Source organism: Tauraco erythrolophus, chromosome 3, assembly GCF_009769465.1.
Source record: "Tauraco erythrolophus isolate bTauEry1 chromosome 3, bTauEry1.pri, whole genome shotgun sequence".
Taxonomy (NCBI): Eukaryota; Metazoa; Chordata; class Aves; order Musophagiformes; family Musophagidae; genus Tauraco; species Tauraco erythrolophus.
Genome location: NC_141467.1, coordinates 57,520,244 through 57,547,445, shown reverse-complemented (window position 1 = coordinate 57,547,445; position 27,202 = coordinate 57,520,244). Strand labels below are relative to the sequence as shown.

The 27,202-nt window shown below is 40.5% G+C and overlaps 1 protein-coding gene across 4 annotated transcripts in view; it reads right to left on the bottom strand.

The window, feature by feature from the left end:
• The window catches only part of DTNA (dystrobrevin alpha), a 98,887-nt gene extending 74,728 nt beyond the window's left edge, over positions 1-24,159 (bottom strand). For all 4 annotated transcript variants that reach the window (XM_086609263.1, XM_086609264.1, XM_086609265.1 and 1 more), the window contains exons 1-2: positions 24,075-24,159; positions 18,958-19,038 (exon numbers count right to left, since the gene is read on the bottom strand). In XM_086609263.1, coding sequence (XP_086465389.1) covers positions 18,958-19,038; positions 24,075-24,159 — 166 coding nt within the window. The remainder of the gene's footprint in view (positions 1-18,957; positions 19,039-24,074) is intronic.
• Positions 24,160-27,202: the final 3,043 nt, after the last annotated feature.

The window sequence follows — 27,202 nt, the reverse complement described above, 5'->3', positions numbered from 1 at the left end:
CAGTTGGAGAGGGTCCAGAGGAGGGCCACGAAGATGATAAGAGGGCTGGAGCACCTTTCCTATGAGGACAGGCTGAAGGAGTTGGGGCTGTTCAGCCTGGAGAAGAGGAGGCTCCGGGTTGACCTTATAGCGGTCTTCCAGTACCTCAAGGGGGCCTACAAGAAAGATGGGGAGAGGCTGTTCAGGAGGGCCAGTTGTGATAGGACAAGGGGTAATGGTTTTAAAATAGAGGGAGGTAGATTCAGGTTGGATATTAGGAAAAAAATTTTTACTATGAGAGTTGTAGAACACTGGAACAGGTTACCCAGAGAGGTGGTGGATGCTCCATCCCTGGAGACGTTCAAGGCCCGGTTGGATGAGGCCCTGAGCAACCTGATCTAGTTGGAGATATCCCTGTTCCTTGCAGGGGGGTTGGACTAGATGACCTTTGAAGGTCCCTTCCAGCCCTAACGATTCTATGATTCTATGATTCTATGATGCAGACGAGCAGCGTTACGGATGGCTGCCATTCACTGCACTGCAATCGGGACCAACAAACGCATACTTTGAGGAGACTCTGGCTGAACTGCAGAGAATTAAGATTAATGCATGAAAACATATTCCAAATAACAAATGTTATTTCCTTCAGTGGACTCCTTCACCTGTTAAAAGAACTTTTGGAGAGCGCCTGTTGCCAGCACATTGTAACTGAATGGCTCAGTCTCCTTCTGCCGGATGTAAGGGTGAAGGAAAGACGGCTGGCTCAGTTTGAAAGGAGTTTTATATTTTCCTCAAACTACAAAGTTTTCAGACACCTTTGAACTTTTACATCCTGCCGTTCTGCCTTTACCTGTGTTCAGGACAACTTTTCCTATGACTTTTTACTACTTTGATAGTGAAAAAGTGTTAATTAGTAGTTACAGTGCAGAATTCCATCACCTACAACTCTGTCAACAATTTGGCTAATTTGTGGAAGAGGTCTACTCTGGATACATTTGGAGAAAGCAGAATTTAGGATAAAATTATGTTGCTTACTATAAATGCATATGTCAATTTTATTGATCTTGATCCTCCCTCTTTTCTTCAAGCATTTTTTAGTCTCTTCATTAGGAGGAAACTAATGTATTTTTAATTTATTGTAACTAGTAACTTTAATTTACTTACAACTACTGATTTTTTGTTTGGTAGATAAAGATATCATAATAGCCAAAATGTGAGAGAAGAGATGGACTATATTCTTCTTTTTCCAACTCAAAGCAAAGAAATTAGAATTTATTTATGCAGTGAAAAATGCAATCTTCTTTCTGTCATGCAGTTTATTTAGAATTATGGAAAGGCTAAGAGATATAGATAATTTTGTGTATATGAGTAATCTCAAAGGGGGCAGATTACTTCAAACATCAAGTTGTCAAGAAACGATGCTGCCCTAAGCAGGAATAAAAAAGAAAACTGTAGCAGAAGTTTATCTTCTAAGTGGTAAAAAAAATCAATTAAAACCAGTCTGTGTGCTTATGCTTTCTTACCATTAAATGGATCTACTTATGCAAAAATCTTCATCTGTTCTACTGTACTTTTAGTATTCCACCTGAACCATGAACTCTACAATGTTATCTTTCCATTTATTACTAAATGAACATGGAAGAGGAGATTGCATTTAATCAAACAAGGAAAGCGACTAAATTAGGGCTTTAATAATCAATGCAAATTTACTTAACACACAGTAGGCCTACCTAAATCTAGGTTAGACATACCTAATTGATAGTTAGGACAGAATTCCTCCTAGTCAGATTTTCCTTTGTTGGTGAATACAGGAAAAACTTTTAAAGAAGTATTAATTTAAATTATTTCCAAAATTTTAGTATACATTTCATTAAGATTTTAGTCCAGCAAAGTTCTTACAGACATGCTTGAGTTTAAACACACTAGTACTGCCATTTGAAATCAATGGCACTTGAACGCATGTCAGGTATTTCAGGTGGATTTCATTAAAAGGGAAAGATTTATGCTTCCTTGTCTAACAGTCCTAAAAATATTATAACATATGTGAGACAATTCTTTTTCCGATTAGAATCTATGAACCCATCACAAATCAGAGTATTGGAGCCATTTGTCATTGTCACTGCTATGAAGCCCTGGGAAGTCACTCACTCCTTCTGTTTGGCTCCCTCTCTCCCACTGCCAGAAGGGTAATGGAGGACTGAGCGAGCCGCATTTTCCCTCTAAACTTCACCTGTCTGTGGCCAAGCTGCCCCTCAAATCAGTCACCTGCAGCATGATCACCAAAGGCCTTATCTGCACGTCCCACCACTACACAGATCGACGTCCAGCTACAATGTCTTGCAGTCTTCTATGCTCTGTGGTGCCAAATTGCATGAAGAAGAAAACGTACCAGGGTGTTGCTTCTGCACAGGGCTAAAATGAGGTACCCAGCTCTTTGGCTGGGTACATCTGGTGACAGCTGTCACCCTACACAGCCTGGCACACTCAGGCTACTCATTGCCTCTGCTCAGACTGTACCTGGAAATGTCCTGTACAGTCCCATTCCTGCTCCCATGTCTCTCAGGCTCCTCATCTACCTCCCCTGCCTACCTCTGCTGCCAGACACAGTTCATATAGCCCACTTCTAGCATAGCTGGGCGCCTGCGGGCAGCTGATCCAAAAAGCTTGGTGTGAGTTGGGCCATTTCAGAACGCTCTGCAGGCCATCAACAGCTCTTGGGATGGTCACCACTGTTTCCCAAAAGCATGAGTGGTGGACTTCTAGCTTGCCAGAACGTACGTGAATATGTTAATGTCAAAATATATTTCACTGCATCTTCTTGCTATTTCACTTGATTTCTAGGTTTTATAGATGCAGCGATTGGTGAGTAAATACTGCAAGTTTAAAGAAGAAATTAATGAAATATCAATAAATTTATTGCTGTGTTATTCTGATACCAAAATGCCTTAATTTTTAGAGATGTGTGTATTAGATCCATACAATAGTATGAAAAGCTATAAGAGGATGATATATTAATAACCAAGAGTAACCACAGACAACGTTTACTTCTTTCTTCACAAAAATCAAAATCTTGACAAAGACTGTCCACCTGGAATTGAATTTGGCAAGGCTTACTGGTAAGCTTTGTCTTTAGGATGAAGGCCCCTGCAACAAGCCGGGGGACAACCTCAGTGGAGGAGGATACAGTTGGGGGATGTTTAAACAGACTGGCATAATCAAGTTCATAGGATCTCATGGGGAATGTACTCACAGCTGAGGGAGCTGGCTGATGTCAATGTGAGGCCACTCAATTGTTTTTTAAAGATTGTGGCAACTGAGGAAGGTTCCCGAGAGCTGTGAGAAAGCCACTGCTGCTCCTATTTCCAAGAAGAGCAAGAAGAAGGATCCAGTGAATGAAAACCTCACCTCAATCCCCAGGAAGGGGATGGAGCAAATCCTCCTGGAAGCCATTTCCAAGTATATTAAGGGCAAGAAGGTGATTGGAAGCAGTCAGTATGCATTTATGAGACAAAAATCATGCTTGACCAACCTCTTTGCCTTCCACGATGAAATGACTAGCTTATGGGACAAGGGAGAGCAGTGGATGCTCTTTATTCTGACATTAGCAAGGCTTTCAGCACTGTGTCCCATAATATCCTCATTGGCAAACTATTGAGTGCAGGCTGCATAAGTGGACAGTGAGGCAGACTGAAGACTGGCTGAATAGATTAGCTGAAAATCTTCTGATCAGTGGCACCAAATCTAGTTGGAGGCCAGTCACTAGTATACCCTCAGTCTTGATATTGGGGCTAAAACTGTTTAACAACACCTTCATTAATGACCTGGATGATGGGACAGAGTGTACCCTCAGCAAGTTTGCAGTTGACACAAAACAGGGAAGCGTGACTGATACACCAGAGGGCTGGGCTGACATTTAGAGGGACCTCAACAGGCTGGAGAAATATGCAAACAGGAACTTCAAGAAGCGCAAGAAATAGAAATACAAAGTCCCAGATGTGGAAAGGAATAAGTCCATGTACCAGTACAGGCTGAGTGCTGAGCTGCAATACACCTTCTCAGCAAAGGCAGCCAACATCCTCCTGGGCTGCATCGGGCAGTGCAGTGCCAGCAGGTGGAGGGAGGTGATCCTTGCCCTCTACTCGGCACTTGTGACACATCTGGAGTGCTGGGTCCAAAGTCCAGCAAAGGGCCACGAAAATGATGAAAGCACTGGAGCAACTGTTGTATGGGGAGAAGCTGAGAGAGTTGGGACTGTTCAGCCTGGAGGAAAGAACATTCAGTGGGACTTTGTAAGTGTGTATAAACACCTGATGCAAGGGAATAAAGAAGATGGAGCCAGACTCTTCTCAGGGAAAGGACAGTGAAAGCACAGAAGGCAATGGGCACAAATTAAAATATGGGAAAGCATTTAAACAGAGGAAAAAAAATTGCTTGTGAAGGTTGTCAAACACTTGACAGATTGCCCAGAGAGGCTGTGGAGTCTCCAACCTTGAAGATGTTCAAAATCGAAATGGACACAGCCCTGAGCAACCTGGTCTAGCTGACCCTGCTCTCTCCAGAGGTCCCTGCCAACCTCAGTGATTCTATGATGTCCTTGTCTAGTTATTAACTTATACTGCAAAAACATATAATAACTCTTGCTGGGGAGGAATCAGTGTTGCCTCACTGATTTTTCTCTAAAGCCATTGCTTAAGTAAGCTGTGCTCCAAGTCTCTTTTCTGACACATGTAATAAACAAAAAACCACAGACCTCGCTCTGAGGCCCCTTGAATGCTTGGGAAAGAGTCCTCCATATCTTCAAGAGGTTTTGTGTGACGTGCAAACAGGGCCTTCACAGCACTCTGCGTACTCAAATACTACCTCAAGCTTTCCTTCAAATGCCAAGGGATCTCAGAGGGAGGTCATGGTTTCATTTAGTCCCCTGTCAGCCACATGTATTCCTCCTCCTCGTTATCTCTTTGCCTGTGCTGTGAGAGTGTGCAGGTGTGTGGTACACACTGGCCCAGCAAGAAGGTGGAGTAAGGCTATCCACTTCTACCTGCCCACCCCAACGGCAGACACTCAGCACGAGGAGAAGTGCTGGAAAAGGAACTGAACATTCAGACCAGCCAACGGAAACATCTTTCTTTTGAACTACTGTGCATGCAGAGTAAGTTAGCTGCGTTTGGACTCACTAAATTCATGTAGATCACCTCTCCATGTGGTACACACCACACAGGACATGCTGGACTTTGTTCAAAATGGTGTGTGGAATCAGTCCACAGATGCAATGTCCTGCTCATCAGAGGCTGGGCTCTCTGTGCACGTGCTGGCCAGTCGCTTGCTGACATTTCTGAGTGGCTGCCCAACCTAGCTGCTTGGTGTCCAGAAATCTGCAGGACGTGCCGTGTAGAATTGAGGCACTGAACTTTTGGGGGGAAAGTTTGAAAGGTTCTCCTGTCCACGTAGCTGGGCTTGCATCCTTGTATCCTCACCTACTGTTCTGCCCAGATGGAAAAATGAGTAACTCTAAAACCTTCCAAGATTCTGATCGCTACAGCACATTAAACAAACGTGGCCTGTTGGAAGTGTCTGTCAACTTGGCCAAGTGCTACTAATGAGGAATAACCACTAGGATAACAATACACTGAAATGTGGTCTTTTTACTTTTAATATGCTACCTGACAAATCCACCTAGTTGTAAGCGTATATAAAGGTCTCCAGTAAAATTCTTCTCTTTTACCTTAGTTTAATTTACAATAAAAATTCCTTCTCCTCCTGCTGTCATTTCCTGCCTATTTTGCCTCACCTATATTTAAGTGAAGCCTGAAGGGCTCTCTGTGGGTGGCAGAAGAAGCCATCAGTCTTCCCAAGGAGCAGCACTAATGACAGTTGATTCTGCAAAAGGGAACTGGGGGTGATGCACCCTGCAGTGCTGGGCTGGGAAACTGTTGTCATCCATTTGTCACCCCAATGCTGGGGAAGTGTTCTCTTTTATCAAACACACTTTGAAATCCTTTGTTCAAAATGCTGAATGACACATGACACACATAAAATAATATAATTACAAAGTCTAACTCTAAGCTTAATATTTTGATGACAACCAGGAAAGATCACTCAATTAAAACTCTGCACTGTTGCTAATAAGTCGCTTAGCTTAAGCCCATTGATTACACATAATTTTCCTGTTTTAAGACTTAAATATATTTATGAATTAAAGACCAAGGTGTTAATAGCAGACCTGTTGCTACTTGTATTCCATAGCCAGAAATTTTATAAACCCCCTCCCCAAACAGATGATGGTATTCCTAGATTATGCATCTCTATTATTATTGCTATCCCACCATAATACTATTTTAATGAGAAAGGCTTTATTTGAGCCATTGTGCAATCAGGCCTCAGTCGACTAAATAATTCCTTCAAATGAGTTTTCCAAGCATCAGCTTTAAACTAGCCAAAGAATTCATGGAGATGTGAGGTAACAAAACTTGGTCAGTAAATATATATAATACACAATAGCTTTCTCATTTATCTTAAAATAAGATCAATATGCCTTACATCTGAGTTCATATTTCAATTAGTAAAATTACAGCATTTCAATTTTTTAATTAAATATGACTCTTCTGTGCTATATCACAGCAAACAGTGTATTAGGAAGAAGCTTCTGCACTTCCAAAAGGTGGCAAAAAAACTCTCAGACCGGGTGGCAACTGTATCTGGAGTTGATTTTCAGAGTATCATCTCTGTTAAAGATCTGGTGACAGAAATTGAATTGTGGAGATTTTCAAAAAACGTTTCCTGAGAAAACAAAAAGCCATATTCCAGCCCTCCTATTTAGCAGATTAAACTAGAAGTTCAGAAACGACTGAACATATGAGAAGAAAACCATAATTTTAGAGCCTGGCACAACTCAGATGGTGTGTAACAAGCCAAGGCAAAACGGCTTTTAGCAAACAGGCGGGACACGGTGCACAAGCCTTCTGGTAGCTGTAGTCCTCACCACAGGATGGCACTACCGGGTATATTTTAGTAAACGCAGCACACATTTGCTATAACGTTTTAACTCTACTGGCACGACGTCAAGCGAGCTAACACAAATCAAAGGCTGTCTCCAGAAAATGGCCTTGTCTATGTAGTTGGTTGAATAAACACTATGTGCTTGGAGATCTGGTGGGACGGATGTCCTATACAGGCCATCACATGCAATAGACAAATGATAACAAAGCCATGAGGTGGAAAGGGGAGAACGTCTTCATGTTGAATGTCCTTATTACAGTGATAAAATCTCCTCCGGAAGTATGTTTCTTCAAAAGTCGTATCTGACTAAGACTACCTCTTTCTCTCTTAAATAATTTCAGGGTTTTTTTCTTTTGATACAACCACTGCCAGCTCCCTCTATCCCCCCTGAAAAACTTCCCATGCCACAAGAGGACTACAGCTTGCTTTGGCACTGTTGCCAGCAAAAAGCAAGTGTAAAGTGAATGTAAATGTTAACAAATTGAGTTATTTGCATTTTAAATTAATTTGAAGCAGTATGTGTTCCCAGCTCAAAGGATATAGGGTATTATCCCCATTCTCATAATTAACTGCTGTTTTCTTTAAAATCCCCGATACTGGAGGCTTGTGATGACAAGAGAATCTGCAATTTAACAGTTCTTTATAACAATTTCTTCCTTCATGGCTATAGAAAAAAGGCTGAGATTACATTCTTAACCTTTAAGGTTCAGTCATATCACAAAGGTCAATGAAAATAAATGAGCACCTATTACACATTTTAAACCACCTGAAGACAAAAAACCTCCTTGGCTCATCTCCTGTTTTTCAAAGTTTGGCCCATGGTTATTTTTTCCTCTTTATTTTTTTTTTTTTTAAACCATTTAAGGTTGGCTAGACTGTAAACAGCAACACAAGGTACAGGATACTAATGAAACAGTAATTGCGTGTTTCCTTACATATGTAACATTACACACAAATGCATATTCTTAGCCAATTCTTATTCTATTAATTTAAATAATTTCTTATGTAGTGTGGACTGAATTTGGCCCATAACGTTTTCATCTATTAAAAATAATCAGAGAAATATTTAAAATGAACTTAATACTTGGGTAAAATGCCTGATACAAGAATTCCATTTTTCACCCTCAGACCAGAAGAGACACACTAAAGAGTGATGGCATACACTTCTCTCTTCTGAAGAGTTTGGGCCAATCCAGAGGCTTTCTGGGGCAAAATCCCAATATCATCCTGAACTGTTGAGAGCAAGAGCCTTGCTATGAAGCAGGACATTCATGTGACACATAGGACTTCGGTGAAAACGCATCTTACCCTTGAAGTCATAAGGACAGTTCAGACTCTAATCTTATTTAAATTTTTGGTGAGATTGGTAATGGAGGTGCTAATTACTGCCACTGTTTCAAGGTTTCAGAGGTATTTAAACACCTATTACATTTGGAAACAACAAGATTTATTTGCCAAAAAAATCTTTTGGGACCTGAGGTACACTCAGCTTTCAGAGAGAATGAGATCGATCCTAGTATATTTGAACCATAGTGAATATTTGACTGAACTCCAGCTTTGTGTTCACACGATCTTTCCACATTTGCCCTCCTGCCATTACTCACATTCAAAGCAATGTCTTGTGCAAGAGCTGCTCGGTGCGCCAGGTCCCTGGCTGATTTGCCACAATGCCAGTAGCAGGAGGCAACTGCAGTGGCTCCCATTGCAGTGATTTGCAGTATCACACACTAAAACTTCCCATCTCTTAAGGAAACAGGTATGACAAACAGGGCAAGAAAAGGAGAAAAGCTCCAGTTGACACAAACACAGCTTGACAATCAGCAACAACAAGAAGAGAACAAGACTGAAGAATGCGAAATGACAGATAAATGGGATTTAGGTGAAGTCCCACACATCTATTCTTCCTCTTCTGTGTGTCAGAAGCTCTTTAATGACATTGTCAGAGCCCCTAGATGGAGTAAGAGTCTCGATACACATGGCCACTTATCTGTCATCCTTTATTTTACACATACAATCCTTAAAGGTATCCTGCAAAACCGAGACAAATAGTTTCAGGGCAAAATATAGATGAACGAAATGTGGAAAATTAAACTTGGGGAAGATCAGCACCTTTACAAGAGATGCAGTATGATACTAGTGTCAGCTTCATTTACGAGAAATTGAGTTCAACCTCCTCAAATGATACACACCGAAACTGATTCATTCCTTCCTTCGTGCCATAGTAATGTCAGTGAGTTCAACAGAGTTACTTTCAATTTACTTGCTGTCAGGTAAGGAGACATCTGTCTATCTGTTCATGTGGACCAAGGAAAAGACTGAGCATATACAGAACTTCTCCCGGAATTAGTCCACACTTCTCACAGTACAGAGCCAAAGGCTGCTCGCAAATACCCTGCTGGAAATCCATTGCAGCCAACAACAGTATCACAGATATAATTGAGTCTGAATTCAGCCCAGCAATGCCTTAATTCAGCACAAGGAAAACTGCCTCTGTAAAGCCATTGTATATCACAACCAACGTCGGGAAGTTGAATGTTCATTGTGTAGAGTCCCAGAACTATATTAATAACAACGCACACTGAGGACATTATATTGTGTGGTCTCTTCGCACTTACAAAAGCAGGAAATTATTTTTATGGCTAACATCTTCTGTTCTCACAATTTGTCCTAGCATACCAGATACATGCTATATGAAATCTTCCACCAAGACTTACAGAAAATAATCCGAGGTGCAGCCGGGGGGGGAGGGGTAAAATATAAGATAACAGTTAAGATAAAGCTTCTCTTTGAATATTCTAGGTGTTATGCAGTTGATCTGTATTGTTAGAGGTACACAGACTGACTTTTGATGTAACTGAAAACAAATGAACATGGAAAAAAACACTGCTTGGGAATTATAGAAAGACAGAATTATATTAAAATTATGTCAAGCTCCACACTCCAATGGTCTGTCTGTGGACCATTTGCTGTCCTCACCCTGAAGAAGCTCATAATTGCTGAGAACATGGACAGCCAACATACTTGCTGTCTCCACAGCAGATTTATTTGTAAAAGTTACTGGAGGTGGATACTGAAAGGGAAATAGGAAAGGCTGGAGACAGTTCAGACCATCTATGGGAGGCTGCAGCAGAGATCATTGTTTAGGCAAGGAGATGGTGCAGACTGTGTGGTTAAGGTGGAGGAAAGCTGCGTAGTGTCTACTCATCCTCCACAGCTGAGTGACAGCATCAAAACCAGGAAAAGGCAAAAGATCCTCAGCAAAATCCCAACTCAGCAGATGCAATGGAGGAAGACACTTTGAATGCAATGCTACAGCACACAGATAGGGCAAAATGCTGAAGCTTATTTTCTTAGGAAAACAATGTTCTTCAAGGACATCAAAACAGTCCTTTAGGCTCTACAGAAAGCATGTATGACTCCTCCAGACTTACTGCTTTGAATCCAGAATAGAGGCAGGGATGGTTCAAGACGATGGACTGAAGCTCCCTAGGAACAAAGGATCATGATCACCAAACTCACTGATATCTGCTCCAAGGAGGACTTCTTACTTTTTTCCCCCTGTTCACATAAATATGTTGTCATAAGGCAAAAAAATTAAGAGAATGATCAACATGTGACAGGCATTAAGTCACACTGCTTAACGCACTCTGGCACATTATGGAGGTGCTTGCGTGACATCAGGATAGGCCCAGTAAATACTCAAACAGAGTATTTACAGAACAGCCCAGGGAAAGGGAACAAAGGCTCAAGTGTAAGAGAGGGTTTGCCTGAAGAAAGGTGCTTGGAGCCAAGAGGATAACAGGAAAGGAAAGAGCAGCCAAGAGAACGAGGGTTGCAGAGAAGTCAGAGATAAAACAAATGCCACAGATAATGACACAGAGCTGAAGAAGGACAGGGAAATGATGAAGGAGGAGACTTAAGAACACAGTTGCAGTTCGAGGGGAAAAAACAAGAAGGTGAAAGGAGAAAAAGTGCTCATGTGAAGAAGCAGCGCCCCTCAGAAGATACAGGGATCTTGTTATCACCAAGGTATCAGTTTGTTTGCATGAGACTGTATGTCTGCATATATTCTGCAATTTTTATACTCTCTAGAACAATACTAAGCTAATAATCACACATTTTATTTTGTTTGAAGTGTTCATTAGGCGGACTGATATGAAGCAAGATGCACAAACTTTCTGGCTTTGGGTAACTAATTGAAAGCCTGCCAGACCAAAGGTGACTGACATCTGTTACCAGTAGCAGATGTTCAGAGACATCAGTGGGGAACTGAACAGACTGTCCAACCTTAAACCTGCATCAGAAAAGCCATCAGAAATAGCACAGTGAATGGCAGTTATAGCAGAGTTCAGGAAGTCAGTAAGAAGAGATTTTCAGCTATGATCCAATTACAAAAGCCGTCTGCATCAAGGCAGGGCTGAGCCACTGGTGTAGCAGAGGGCAGCGTGTAGGTATACTTGGGACGTGGCCTAGTCTATGCACCTGTCAACTTCTGACTCAAAGGAAGCCAATTCAGTCATTTTCCTCTGTAAAGGGCAAAATAATATTAGCTGACAAACTTCTGCAACTCATTTTTTAACAGGAGCCACTTGGAATCATGGGTATGTTTGAAAAATCAATCTCTAAGCAAATGAAAATCGAGAGTTCGAGCCTTGTTTGGTTCACTTTTTTTGACATTAAAATGAATTCCAAATGTCCACTGATAGTTCTTGTACCAATCCTGTATGAGACAGACTTGCAGTGGTAGCCTTTAAGAGCAAATACTCGGGGACATCTGAGATACCACAATCTCTTTTCGTAATAACAGTCCACTTTGTGCTAACATTGAAGAAACAGCTGAATAGTAGTCCCTCAATGAACACGCCACATATACAGGTTATATGTCAGCTCTCTAACAGCTATTGCAATCTGTCAAGCACATTAATAAACTTTTACAGTTAAAAGGAAAAGAGAAGAAAACTCAAACCCATTTTCAGGATATTGTGCTGTGAGTGAACATTTAGACTACAATCCTTACGAAGGACTTGTCTGCAGGGAATATGCTAAATCAAGCCCTTTTGAACTTTTGATTAAATAATTGATGCATAATGCAGAACGTATAATATATGCATCCTTTCCCCATAGTTGCCTGGAAACCCATATGGAATGGTACTAGCAGTTCCAGAAGCATTTAGTCTCTAAGTCGCTGGTAAAGACAAAGGAACAAAAAAGTTTTTAAATTCATTAACTCATCTTTCTTTCCATTATTCAAGTACTGCAGGATACCAGAATTAGTAACTTACACAATGGTATCATGACTCCTGTAATATACAGTGCTTTTTCTTTTTTTAAAGCTGTATTTCTTGGAGCCATGTGAATTATGTCATTCACTGTAAGTTAACTATAAGACTCAGCTTCTGTTAAAATTGAAAACAAAGAACACAACTAATATTTCCAGCCCTTATCTTTATGTAATAATAATACATGGATCATAGAGTATTCAAGACGGTCAACAAAGAACAAAAATAAGAATTCAAAATGGTGAGGTTTTTTCCAAATTGCAAGATTTTCAAGCAAATCTCATAGAAGACTGATCACTGAGAGTTTAGAAGAATATGAGAATGCCACGATCACAAATTCAAGAGGCAGATTGTTTCAAATTGCAGCCAAGCAGACCTTTTGCACTTCTCAAGTAGGCAACATTGCTTGTCATTCAGTTTGATTGCTCCGTGACCCAGTCTGAAGCTATCTTGTGCTTTATTGCTTTCAAGATGGAATGAAAAACATGATAAAAACCAATGATGAGAACAGAGCACTACCCGAGGAAACCTACAGTGATGAAGGATTAAGTTATTGAATCCAAACAATTCTGTAATCATGATAATTTGGTGGCTGGTCATCCTGAGGAAAAAAGAATGAGGGGCAAAAAAGAATGAGGCATAAAATTGCACAGGTTATACAGTTCTTGAGAAGTAAAAGGCAGGATATTGAGAATGAATGCCTCCTGCCATGGCAGGGATCTCCATGGGATTCTTGCACACTGAGGATACCACCAGCAAGCATTTCTTGTGCACTCCATTACACTTTAGAGAAAATAAATACTAAGTCAAAGAAAGAATGGCTTTATACTATGTTGGCAAGAGGTCCCGTTTAGATAAAGAGAAGCAATTGTCAGTTCGTAAATCAATTAACATGTAAAGACGAAACACTTGGTGGTTAAGCATCAACAGGCCAGACTGGAACACTTCTGAATATACTCTAGCTTTGGCTTAGGGAACTTTTCTGGATATGTAAGATCAGTGCAGATTTTGCCATGCAGAAGAGAAAGTTGAACCTGTTGACTTTCTCAGCCACTGGATAACACAAAGGTCACAGCACCATTTTGAGTGTGGAATCAAGACTTTCATATCATTTCCTTTTACTACAAGCACCAGATACTGTCACTTCTCATTTTGTCATGGATGGCATGTTGAATGGGATGAGATGAAATGATATTTTAACTGCCAGCCCAGTATAGGAAAAGTATATATATATATATATATATATGAAGTATATACCCAAACCCTAGTAATTTTATTTAGTCAAATAATCAAGTAATTTTTAAAAAGTGTTTGCCATCCTGACAGGGGCCAGTAGCTCACACAGGCTGATCTCATTACTTGATACTCAAACGTTCAGTTTCTAGGATAAAAACAGTTTCAGCAGCTTGCTATAGTGTTACAGGAGGTGTAAGAATACAGATGGGAAAAAGCTTTAAGAAAAGTATCTAAAAATAGGGTGTTTACAATAACTGTCATTCATTTTCAGTGAGAAATTATTATATTTCAGGAGGGTGAGAAATCATTCTAACTTAAAACAAACGTAAAAAGACAGATCAGATCAGGGAGGTATCCAAAAGCATGTATGAAAATTAAGCTGACATGCCTACATGCCTCAGCTGTGACTGCTTAAGCCCAGAGGAGGCAGGAGGAAGAGCAGGGTGGAGATGGAGGAGACTCTCTTGGACATTCACAAGGTCTCCATCACAGGCATGGCAGCTGTGCTCCCTATGTGGAAACAGCTGTACTACAGCTTGGATAAGACAAAGAAAAGCAAAAAAAAAACCCACCAAAAAACAGCACCCACGAAGAAGAGTACTGAAAGGAGAAACAAAGACACTGAGACCCTAAGGTGCTGGGATTAAACTGCCAGAGAAAACAAGCTCCCTCTTTGTCTATATTAATTAAGCCCCATGTTACTATCACCAGCATGGCTTTAGATTCAAGCTTTCAACTGCCAATGATTTATTCTGATCTAGGGAAATCAGCAAAATCTGTTTTCTGCAGCCAGAGTCATAAAATAATCTCACAACACATTCAGGAAAGTTCATCAAGGGCAGCAGTAGTTTTCCGGCTGTACACTTCTGTATTGTATTAGTGAGTGATGTTTAATGGTATAATGGTTTTGATTACGATATGTTGTTATGTTTTACTCCTGCTGCCACCATAGCCCAGAAGGAATTTGCATGTGAACACAATATTTCACCTTGTTTTTCTGTATAAATAATTGGGATATAATAAATTTAGTGAAAATCAAATATTAAAATAAACCAACTGCGCAATGATCACTGGGGATAACTACAAATTGTGCTTTTTGGTGGTTCCTGAATACTGGCGGACGTTGAGAGACATGTGCAACTGCTGTCATTGGTCCTTCACGCCTTGTTTTAGGAAAGTCTATTATGCTTCTGTGTCTGAATGCTACGGATAAACAGCTGTAAATCAACCTTCTCAAGACAGCATTTTCCTGGCAGTAATGGGTGCTGAGCAGGAGTCTGTACGGTGAGAATGTATATCAGGTGTCCAAAACACGCTCCGATGCACTGGAGGTGAAGTGAAGGACAATACCCTAATGTGTGACTTTGTCAGAGTGACATTGGCTTGTAGGGTTTTCAAGTTCTGTGACTGTTGCAGACCTCATGGTGCTCACCTGTAGTTTTTCCATCTCCCTCCTTGATTTTTGCAGTGTGCACTATTTAGGGCAACCTTTAAAGCACATTTAGAAAATTCAGATGATGAAGAAGTCAGCTACTCGCATTTTGTATGTTTTGTACAGTACAGACCGGAATAAACACGTAGCATGTTTGATCAGGTTTCTGCACCTGCTTCCTATCTGCTTTTATTATCTCAAATAATGAAATTTAACCTCAAATGATTAGAGTGCTGCTATTTCCGAGACTATATCCAACACCATGATCCAGTGGAGCAGCCACACACTCCTGCTTTACATACTGAGATCTGAAGATGATGTCAGCACTAGCAGTGTTTTCTCTGGGGTCTGTTTGTCCAAGACTCTTGGCATTCCTTTGGAATTATTGAAGTCCAGATCTCAAGATCTTCTCAAGACTTCTGTAGTATTTCTTTGATTTTTTTTTTTTTTTTTTTTTTTTTTTTACAGAAAAGGTGTCTACATCTTGTGTTAGTATTTATGACTAAGTGAAGACTATTGCTATTGCAACAGGTCTATTGCTACAGGAGTTCTGCAAAGTAATAAGCAAGTAGTCTGCAATCACCTCTTTCTAAACCCACCACATCCTCAAAGGTACCTACATTACCTACAGAGTTTCTCTTTTCCATACTTCCAATTTTAGAAATTGTCAGCAGAAATAGAGAAGCATAAAAGGAATTTATATTCATAGTGCACTAACAAAGCTTTCCAGCTTTTAGGATTCCTGCATGTAGGATTTTGTGAGTCTCTTGCTTTTGGGATTTTTGTCACATAATGCATCACACATTTGGGCACTTCGCAGATTCAGAACTGTGCCAACAATAATTTGTAAATGTTATCTATCTGTAGCATTAACACAGGCAAAGGGGAATGCTTATATTTGAAAGAATTTTTCTTTGAAAGATAACATTACAGCTTTTTAAAATTCATCTACTCATCATTTTCTGAGTTCTCAGGAAGAATTTCTTGCTTTTCTGAAGAATGAGGCTGGACTGGATTAAATTCTATCCTGTTTGACAAATAATTGCAATGACTGATATTGATTTTTCTCACTTCGCTGATTTTATTTAAACTGCCTGTTGGTTTAAACGCTCAGAGAAATTTTTAGAAAATAAATACTTTTCACATGCACAGTATTTTTCCCAAAATTTTATAGAATTATCAGAAAGACATGTATTTGCAATTTTGAAGGCTGTTTGCTAAATATCTTTAAAGTAGTTTTCCTCTTCTGAAAATGAAGTAATTCGATGGAGCAATTAATCTGACCAACTCAAAGTGCAACATATGTACTAGTGTTCTGGTAAATGGCAGTCAACTATCACTTCCTCTATAATCTTTGGCCAGATAATTTAACTAGTTTAAGGAGAAATGCTGCAAGAGAGAATGGCTGTTAGAACATGAAGGCACCTTTGCCCATCGCACGTTGCCAACTTCACCAGTAAAACCCAGCCGGCTGCTGAAGGTTTCAGCAAAACACCCTTCTCTACTGAGAGAAGAATTCACAAAGGGAGGCCACGAGATGAAGCTGTGTCTGTGTCTGCGTCTGCAAGTGTAGCTGCCTGTTAGATGATTCCCATGACTGTCTACGCTAACGGGCACCTTCGGGTAAAAAAAGGTGGTGTTACTAAAACCTCCGCTCTGCTTTTCCTGGAACAGCCACTTCTGGCACTCAAAGCAGCTCTCTGCTTCCATTTTCATACACCTTCAGCCTGTAGCCAAGAGCAGCTCCCTGCAATTTATTAAATTAGCTCTTTAAAAGAAACTCTTAAATATACTCTTTCCAAGCAATGTTTTCCTAGTAAGTCTGGCCTGGTGTGCCAGGGCAGGGCAGGAGAGCACAGCTGAAAGAAGACAAGGATGGCTTGAGTGACAGGAGGTGCTATGCAATGGGAGTGGAGCAGAGCTGCCTTTGAGCTTTTTCTTTTTATATTCTCCCCTAAATGAAACAGTTCAGATGCTGCAGAAAGGTTTTTTTTCCCATGTCCTTTGTTTTTTTTTTTTTCTCTCCTGAACTTAGTATTGAGCGATGCATAATGGCAATTTCTGTAGGGGGAAAAAAAAATAAGAGTGGATGACACAAGCCGGAGGTCTGATATTAACCATTTCGGGGCAGTGCCAGTCACTGCTGAAATCACATCAGGTGAACGAATGACTTCTTTTCCCACTTGTAAGAGAAAGCCATCTGGGAGAGCAGCAGTCTACCAGAAACGACTAGAAGAAAACTGTACTCGACAGTGAAAAGACACACGCAATTCATCCTATTCCAGAGTAAGAAGCATTATTCCTTAAATTGCACAGAACCTAATTCTTAGGATGACATTTTTGTTTGTTCCCCTATTTTTTTTTCTTCAGAAGAGGTTGATATAGTATAGCTTTTGATATAAGATCAGCAAATCACTTCTCCTAGGTTATCAATGGCAAGCAGAAGGCAAGCACTGTCCACGAGTGACCTGGCACAAGCTGGCAGTCTGAAAGGAATGTGTATTGGTTCTCTATGAAGAGAAGCAACAGTTCCACAAAAGGAGATCACAGTTGATAAATAAGAGGAACAAACTTGGGATTAACAACCAATATTTTTTGTCAGTCAGACACTCCCAACAATGAGGCTATTGCACCCCTAGTTTTTTTTCATTTGCTTTTAATGCTATGACTTTTCTATCACTGTCAATTTAATTGGATACTTTTGTCACCACAGACTATTGTATTCAGTTACCATGAAAAAAATGAACATTTTAGCCTCTTAAACATAAAATTTAAAAAATTTAAATAAACAACTGAGTACAACATAATAGTGTCTTTCAATGTAATTCCTTCTGAATGGGAGAAGCCAGCTGCTGGGCAGGTACTAAACCCCTCCTGGGTTTTGTGTCTGGCAGCCTGCTTACAATGTGATACTAATCCTTCAATTCATACTTCACATATTAAAAACATGAGAAACGTGCTGCAGAAGCGACTGAAAGACCAATGCTGTAGCTAATAACCCACTAAATACTCCCCAAAGTCTTTTCTGCCACAACTTGGTCTCTCCAGTGTACTTGGACAGTGTAAGTTAAACATTTCTGTAACGCAGACACATGTAGCCTCAAACCTGGGAACATTCTCCTGGACAGTTAATCTCTGTCTGCAGTGAGCATTTCTTAAAGTGCTTACCACTGTGCGTAGTACAAGCATAGCCATGCCCTCGTTCTAGTTTAGATATGAAGACTAAAAAACTCGTTTTCTCTGCGTTAGTCCTCTCCCTACTGCTACTGCTGGCAAGAGTTCCCCTGGTTAGGATTTTTTTTAAACTTAGTGTGGAAAGATCTGTTAAAATACATAAAACAACCGCATCACTCTAAATATTTTGGATGGAAAGAAAGGATACAATCCATTACAGATTTTATATGTATTTCTCTATTAAAGTTCACAGCTTTTCTCATGATTGAGCTAATAGAAACTGCAGCTGTAAAGCAAGAAAGCCTGAATCTCAAAAGAAGCATTTAAAAAGTCACTAATCGAGTGGGAAACATCTCAAGAGTGAAGCCTAGACGGAGGCAGACAGACATACAGAGATTACAAACAGGTTGACCCTCTTAGAAGAGATGTCTCTGGCTGGCCTTCTGGAACAGAGGGAGCTGACTGACATTGCACTTACTTAGTCGCACTCCAAATAGACAAGGACTGGAACCACCATTTCTTCTCCATGGAGCTGCTAAAAAGCATTTAATTTGCAGGACCTTGCTGGAACTCCCAAACGTTATTTTACAAGAAAATTGGAGAATGCAGTTAATGTACTTACTAAATAAACCTGTGTCCTGCATCACGACCCACCCTTCTATGACTGAATCACTGGCATGTTTGAGACAAGTTCCTTATATAAACAGGTTAATATTTAAAATCTGCCCAGGCATTCTGGTTAGTGCTCCTTGCAATGCCGAATCAAACAATTCCCATTTGTGACTGATCTGAAGGACAGACCAGGGAGCACAGTGGAAAGCTAATAACGACAGGATACGAAAGAAGTGCTGACATACTTACAGTTGCATTTCTTCTGAACAAATCTAAGCTTGCATGCTGTTCGGTAGGTGGATAAACGAATGCGATCCAGATCTTGAGCCCCTAATGGAAGAGAATGACAGCGACATTGGTATGGAACACAACTCGCATGTATCTTTGCTAGCAGGGAAACCAGAGAACAAAGAGGACCCATGAGCTGACTCTATTTAATAATTTTCAAGGCTCTCTCCTTTGCAGGGAGAGTGGAGAGGGGTGAGGAGAAAGAAGGGGAATCCCAGGAGCTACAGTGTCAAAAGACTTTCATAAAGGAAGGGAAGGAATAGTCAGCCCACTGTGTCTGTCATTCTGAAGAAAATCTGGTCAAGCTGCAGGCTAAAAGACACACTGGCCAGGCTCCAACAGCAGGGAAAACCTTCATTTAATTTTAATATTTAGCAGCAAAGCTCATAGCAAATATCTTTGGCTGACATGCCATATCAGAACAAAGTATTGCCAGCAAACCAAATTAGAAACAATATCATGCCGTAACGAGAAGGCTGAGAGCAGCCTGGAGAAGCTGGCAAAACTAACGCACAGGCTGTATGGCCTTTCTCCATTTTGTGGAGGCACATTCTCTGCAACAGACACCTCAAAGGGTCAGCTCTCTGCTTCACACAGAGCTCGGCCCTGGCTGCTCCCACTCAAAGATGTGGCAGCGTTTCCCAAGCAGCTGTCCAGGAGATGGGTATAAACTGACCAGTCGCTACTTCACACGCAAGCACAGCAGAGAGGGACTGGGCTGGGGCAGAACCTGGTGCTGTGCACCACCTGTAACACGTCCCAAAACACCTCTAAAAGTCCATGAGGACATTCTGATTTAAATCCTTCTCCTTCTTGGCTGGTATGTCTAACGCACAGAAGTGTTGCCTCATAGCTACAATATGTCCTATGAAATACAAGACTGCTTATTAATTTTACCACACATTTCACGGAAACACATTAGATTAAATTTTTGCATATTTGCTTTTTTGTAGTGGTTGGCCCTTTAACAGGAGTAAAATCTGTTCTGTTCAGTTGAGCAAGGTACTAAGACAGAAAAAACAGAGTTTCTTCGGGAACTGTCCACATGAAACATATCCAAACAAGGAACAATCAGGCTGCAAGAGAAGTGGAGTGGAATATGGCCCTGTTCTGCTTTTACACATGCTTCCCAAATGTGTTCTTTAAGATTGATCTTGACGTTGTTAGCTTGGCCGCTCAGCATCACTGTTGTACATACAGCTGTGTCGGCATTGCTCACTCGCACTCTTAAACAATCTGCCACCCTTTGGACCCACATTTTTCAAATGTGCTCTGACCTGCGAGATGAAAAAGAGAGTGATACTCTCCCCTCTCCCCAGATGCTGATCTTTTCCTGACCGGATTCTCCCAAACCATCTTCCCGGGGCTCCCAGCTACTCCCTTTTGCCAGTCTGCTGTCTTAACATCATTTGTTCTTGGGAGAAGCTACCCTTAACTAGTTGAGGTCAGGTCTGGAAAGGGTTTTTTTTTCATCATGTGCTTTATTTATTAGAGAATGTTTTCTCTTCTCCATTAGTATCTCACTGACAGCTTTTGGAAAACTTTTTTACTAGTAAAAGGAAGGATAATGCTTGTAACACTAAGTCTTTCCTTTTTTAATAAGTTCAATGAGTAAAATGTATGTAACTTTTTCCCTCTTAACTTCAGTGAAAACTACTATTAAAAGTTGCCACTGCTCCTTTATAAAACTTCAGCCTTTTAACAAGATGTAAAGATTCAAAGCAAAGTAAGACTCTGGCTCATTGAGCTTCCTAGGTTGCAGCATTAATCCTGAATAAATAAATTTGTAGCCAATAATGTTGCTTTTTTTCTTTACTATTTACACACACAATGGATTGTATACTTCAACATTGTTTTGGGAGTAAGTGTTTTTGCTGATAAACCCCTGGAACAGACAATTTAATTTTATCATGATTCACATTTTGCCACCGTCAGAGATATATTTGTCAAATAACTTCTGTAAAAAAATGATTTCACTTACCTGGAGAGTCCTGAAAAGCAAGTGGAAAGATGTGAGGGACTGAGCACGGCAAATGAGAACTGTGAATTCGTAACCTGCCTACAGGACTGCCAGTGGCCTCTCCTCCCTTTTGCCCGTTGGCAGTGTTTCACTCTGTTTCCTTTGAATATGCTCATCTCGGGTAACACCATTTGCAGTTAGCAAAAATAATAAAGGGATAAATTGGAAGCTTCAGATGCTGTTTTCTTGTTGGATAATATGTGCTGGCAGCACAACAGTGATGTACATTTTGAATTCTCTTCATCAGTCTGAAGCATGCACCTGAGCATGCCAGGTAAAACTAAGGGTAGCCTAGTGATTTGACGTCCAATGGTGCATTCTGAGATATAAGACACAATTTAAGCTTTAACCACAGGACTCTACAGAAGATGAATTTGATCATGATACTAATTCATAGAAGTTTATATTTTGGAACTAGGAAGATGCCTCTCCTGAAGGAAAGGAAACAAAAAAGTAAAACTAAACTTCTTCAAATACAGGGAAAATCACATAGTGGCCTAAATCTAAAGTGAGAATCAAATCCATCTATTACTTGTTCAGAACAAATTTCCTACTTAAAAAGGCAGGAAAAGTCGGATTTATTTTTTTGTTTTTGCTGTCTTGTGTAGTCTGGAACATGACCCACCTTCTAAAAGTATTGTGGGGTTTTAATCACAAACTTGCAAATATGACTGCAAGAACCTAAACCACCGACAATGTCCTCTATATTATGAATTTTCTTCCTCTAACATCAGCAAGCTGTGGAGTTTAACTTTTTACCAGAAGCTTATGTTTGTTATAATGTTAACAAGCTTCACACGGCCCACAGTATGTAGGGCATGTGGAGCACATGGCTTTAGTCAAACACGGATTGTGTGGGCTTGCACACAGCTGAGGCCACCTGAATGCAAGGCCAGGTTGAGCTTCTGTTTCAGTGAAGGACACCCTTTACACACACAAGAATCCAAAGGACTCTCCAAACGCAAAATTCAGTGTTTTATGAATATGGACTTTTCCTTGCCTAAAACATATTTAGTTTTTCACAAAGACTTAATATTTTCCCCACTTTTTACCTAGTTAGAACCCAGTTCTCTGTGTACATGTGTAGGAGGAGGAAGGGAGGCAGGCAAACAGAAAAGGGAAGCACATACGAGATAAACCGGACTCAAGTAAGTATGTCAAAATACTAAAATGTGAAAGAAAAAATAGTAGGCAATAACTATTTGCATACAGTATGGGAAAACAGTCCCTCCTCTGCCTCCAACTACTGATTGTAAATTTTCCCAACGCCTCCTTAACTCCTCCAAAACAACCCAACAGCAAAACAGCCTTCAAAGCTGTTGGAACAAACCATAAATCTTCACAGCAAAGTCTTAAGCAATTACGTTCCATTTTAGGAATATTTCAAACTAACTGAAGTTAATGGAAGTTATGCTATCGACTTTAGCTGATATAAGCTCAAGTCCTTTCTATAATTCTAATTAAAAGTACAGTATGTTCTGATAATGGACAAATGCACCATCCTTTTTTCTTGTTCCTGTTTTTTTTTTTTTTTTTTCTTCTGGACAAAGAACAACCCCTGTCTCCACTGGTCCAAGATGTTGTACACAAGGGATGAGAGAAATATACATCTGAGCTACAACAGCAAGCCTCATGTGATATTGAAATAATTACAGGGCATAACAGAGCTAGTGGACACAGTGGAACGGGCCAACACCATCTCAGTAGGCCATCTGAATGAGAAATCCTTAATTTGGAGAGCTCAGGAGCGCAGATGAAGGGCATTCGGTCACCCCTGGAGAACAGTCCCAAGCATGTTTAATTCACCAGCACAAACCCGGCCTTTCAGTGTGCACAGCTGCTCCAGTCCCAGTAACGCTCATATCAGTCTTCCCCAGAAGATGGTGGAGATGTTCTGCCATTTTTTAGTATGTTGCAGGGGACAAATAATAGGAAGCTTAGTAATTACAGACAGAACTTAAGTAAGTCTTAGCAACAGGGTGACAGTCTCAAACTTTATACGTAATAGAATTTCCTTGAGAAATGGTGGACTGTAAGAGAAATAACTGTCAAGAGAACCGCAGGAACATTGTAAGTATAGTACATCCCTGACACAACAATCTTCAGGGAACACAAAGCTTCACTAGGAACTATGAAAAATGTGCTGAAGTGGGGTATGTAGTATATGAGTCCCTGTACTATGTCTGGCTAGGATGGAGCTAACTTCCTTTATAGCAGCACGCACGGTGCTGTGTTTCAGATTTGTGGCTGAAAAAGTGTTGATAACACACCGATGTTGTACCTATTGCTGAACAGTGCATGCACAGCATCCAGGCCTTTTTGACTCCTACTCTATCCCCTCCCAGAATCGGCTAGGGGTGGGCAAGAGGCTGGGAGGGGACTCAGCAAGGACAGATGACGCCACCTGGCTAAAAGGATAGTCCATGCCATATAATGTCATGCTCAGCAATAAAATTGTGGTAGGGGAGGAAGAGGGTGGGGAGTTCTGTCTTCCAAGGTGGACACTGCTCAGAGACTGGCTGGGCATCGGTCTGGAAGGTGGTGAGTGGCCACCTTTGCATCATTTGTTGTTGGTTTTGTTGTCACTTTTTTTCCTCTCTGTCACTTAACCAACTGTCTTCATCTCAAGTCACAAGTTTTCTTGCTTTTGCTCTATATTCTCTCCCATGCTGCTGGGGGCTGGTTGGAGATTAAGCAAGTGGCTGTGTGGGTGCTTAGCAGCTGGCTGGTGCGAACCCACTACAGATTCCCCCACCAAAGGATGTAGTCTTTTGGAGACCTTTATCCCTCTTCACTGCTACCTGTGCATTGCAGCATTTTTGTCCCAAGAAGCTAAGGACTAAAATAATTCAATCACAAAATCTGATGTAGAAAATCCCTCTCTCCTGCTATTTGGTCAAATCAGCCCATTTTCCTGTAGTTTTGGTCTCACGACATTAAACCATTTGTGAAATGGAGATATCAGTTACTTGAGGTGAAAAGCTTGCATAAATTTTACTGATGCTGCACTGCAACTGGCTTGGTTTATCACAGCGAAACATTTCTAGGAAGTACTTACGCATCTCTGCAAACAGCTGCCTTCTTTCTGCCATGGTATTTCCTCTTTTCCCACAATCTTCAATCATTCTGGAAGACAAAATCATGTGAAAATATTGAGTATTATTCCCAGACTGAACATACGTACATGAGCATCCATAACTGATCCTGGAGAACCTTTGAGGTTGACTGATGCTCCACGCGTACCCAATGCCTTTTGCCAGCCTCTCTGTGGCATGGTTTGCGGAGAAGCTGGTCCCACAATTGTCCTCCATTCCCTAGAATCTGCTTTCAAGCATTTGTTTTTCCCCTCTCTCTCTTTCCCAAAGGCAATGTTCAGTTTTTCTGCTTGATGTAACTAACCGACTTACGTAACACAAGCTCTGAAATTCATTTTAGGTTTTCTTAAATAAGGAATCTTCGGTTTAAATTATGTAAGAGAGAAGAAATCATACAAGATTCGGATATTATTTTGTAGTTTAGAAAATGCCTTTCTAGCCAATTCTGAATGGAGGAGACAAAAAAATAACACAACAGCAACTAATTCTATACTCCACAACAGAATATCCTCTATTTACTCTACCAAGTACACTCCAAATATTCATGCAAATTCACGACAGTACATCTCTGATTAAATGAGTTCCAGTAAAAGGCTCAGAAGTAAGAATATATTTTCCTTTAGTTTTCAGATATAAAAATTTTCATGGTATTTCGAAGCGAGCTACCGCTGGATAGAGCATAGAGAAAAGAGACAGGTTCCTTCACAGCCAGCATTCAAACCATAAAAGACTAAAGCCTTCAGAGTAAAGATAAACATCTTTACCACTTAAAAAATGAAACCAGTGTCAGCATCACCACTTCCTATGGGTAATTACTCTAGCAAACCAATATCCTTTCCTCCCTGCCAAGTCTGGTTAGGGCTTCTGACCTGCATTTTAATCTACATCCTTATCTCAACCAGACTGTGTAAAATAACACTGGACCACCTGGGATATAAAGGAGATGCTCTGCGGAGGCCTGCAATCCAAAATACTCCACTTTATCCCATAGCAAACTCACATATGTACATAACAGGAAGGATGAAAGTACTGCATGCTGAAATCTACCACCACCAAAGGACTCAGGATAGAAAACCAGTTTCCTTTTTTCTTGGAGAAGAAAGGCAATCACATAAGAGGTGTTTTGTTATGTGGTGCTTTTTTCCTTCCAAAATGCACTGTTCGAATGAAGTGGTGGTACATTATAAGTGCCGTTTCCAAATAGCCTATTCAATTCTCAGAGTACTGATAAAGGCTCTGCTAAAATGCTATCTATGGCGGACATTTTGTGATGTGAGCAGCAGTCCCACTAGGAAGTGGGCAGAGTGTATGGCTGCAGCCTGTTTGTAGGGATATTCAAGCTCACCCTTATGCTCTAATTTGGCCTGGAGTGATACAGGTGTGTGTAGCATGGCATTAAATCTGAGCTAACATATCCTGCCTTTCCGCAGAGATAACAGCTTTCAGCATTGTGCTTTACAGAAGCGGCCACACAGCCTCTGATCTGGAGGTACTTGGTGTTTTGCCAGCTTAGAGGTGTCAAGGAGGACTCACACCTACCTGCAAAACGAGATATACCTCAAGATACGCCAGACCCAACCTACATCCTAATTAGTCTGCAAGTCGTAATATCCTTCGTACTTGGATTAGCCTTAATTCTCTGCCCATAAAATATGAAAAACGATGTAATCCCACTAATCCCAGTTTGAGTTCCTCTCTCCTTCCTGTTTCTAATCAAACTCGCAGTAGAAGACAGATTTGTCATGGCAAATGACCAGATGTCGTAGGACAGGTGGGTTAATAAAGTCCTTTGAAAAGATAGCATAGCATCTTTTACCAGGCAGAGCAGTTGAGTGAATACTTCAGAGCAAATACAATTTTAGATTAACATTTATTATTGTGGGCCACAGGCCATCGTAATTGTCTCTGACTTCTCCTGTATTCAGAACTATTCTACAAACAATACGCAACTGGTTTTCAGACTACATACTGTTCATACTAACTAACTGAGATTGGGTTATTTTGATTTTGGCACGAGGATTATATAATTTTCTTTCACTTTTGTGATACAATTTACACTTAAATCTTACAGATTTTTCTCCATTTAGTAATTTGCTGTTTTCATTTCATCAATGCTCTTTAACATTTGTGAAATAATCACTGGTCTCACAGTGATCGCTGCAAACTTTGTCGAAAACAAAAGGGGTGAAACTTGGATAACTGGATAATAAAAACCTCCCTTGGATAACTGCCAATAACTGTTTTCATCCAACTGCCTCTTGGATTAAAATATTTCTTAGCTATTGCTTTTAAATATCTACAGCACATCCACGGGAACATGGCTCACCTGTGACCTTATTCACCACGCAGGAGACTTTTCCCGGTCAAAATTAAGGAAAAAAAAGTATTTTTCAAATAATGCAAATTGTACAGCAAGTTCTCTGAGTCCTTCAGAGAGCCCATTCCTAAAGTGTCTTTTCCATGGGGTAAAAATCATTAACTTGTTTTCCCTTTTGTGCAATTCATTCTCTCCTTATTTTTATCTCCTTAAATAAAATGTTCCCTGGACCTGACCATCATTTTTCACAATGTCCCATTATCTACTGAAACTGAATCACCTTTTTCACTGCTGGGCCTTATGGGGATTACCAGGCCTGACAAATAACTTTATATTTATACACAGGCAAATCAGGCTTCCTTGGAGAGGGAAGAAACTTTGCATTTATATTTTTAAGACTCACTGCACTGGATATTTTGCAGATTTTAAAATACCCTTCATCCCAAATGACAATCCTAAAATCCTCTGCAATGGGATATATGGCATTAAGCTAATGAGAACATTAGTGGTGGCAGTATTTTCAGACAGATATCTTCTATCCCTCCTTTACATCTTCTCCTGATAGAAGAAAAATTGTAGATGATGCTCATCAATATTGTTATTTTTGGATCACCATTGATAGGAATTCACTGAACTGTGTCTTCCAAGCCTTTCGTATGCATTTTTAACTCTAGAATGTGCAAGAGCCCAGGTTCAACTAACGCCATTGGTCATGAGTGTTGGGCATCTCCCTTTTCAGCCTCGTTCACCTTGATCCAGCTCACAGGTACACAG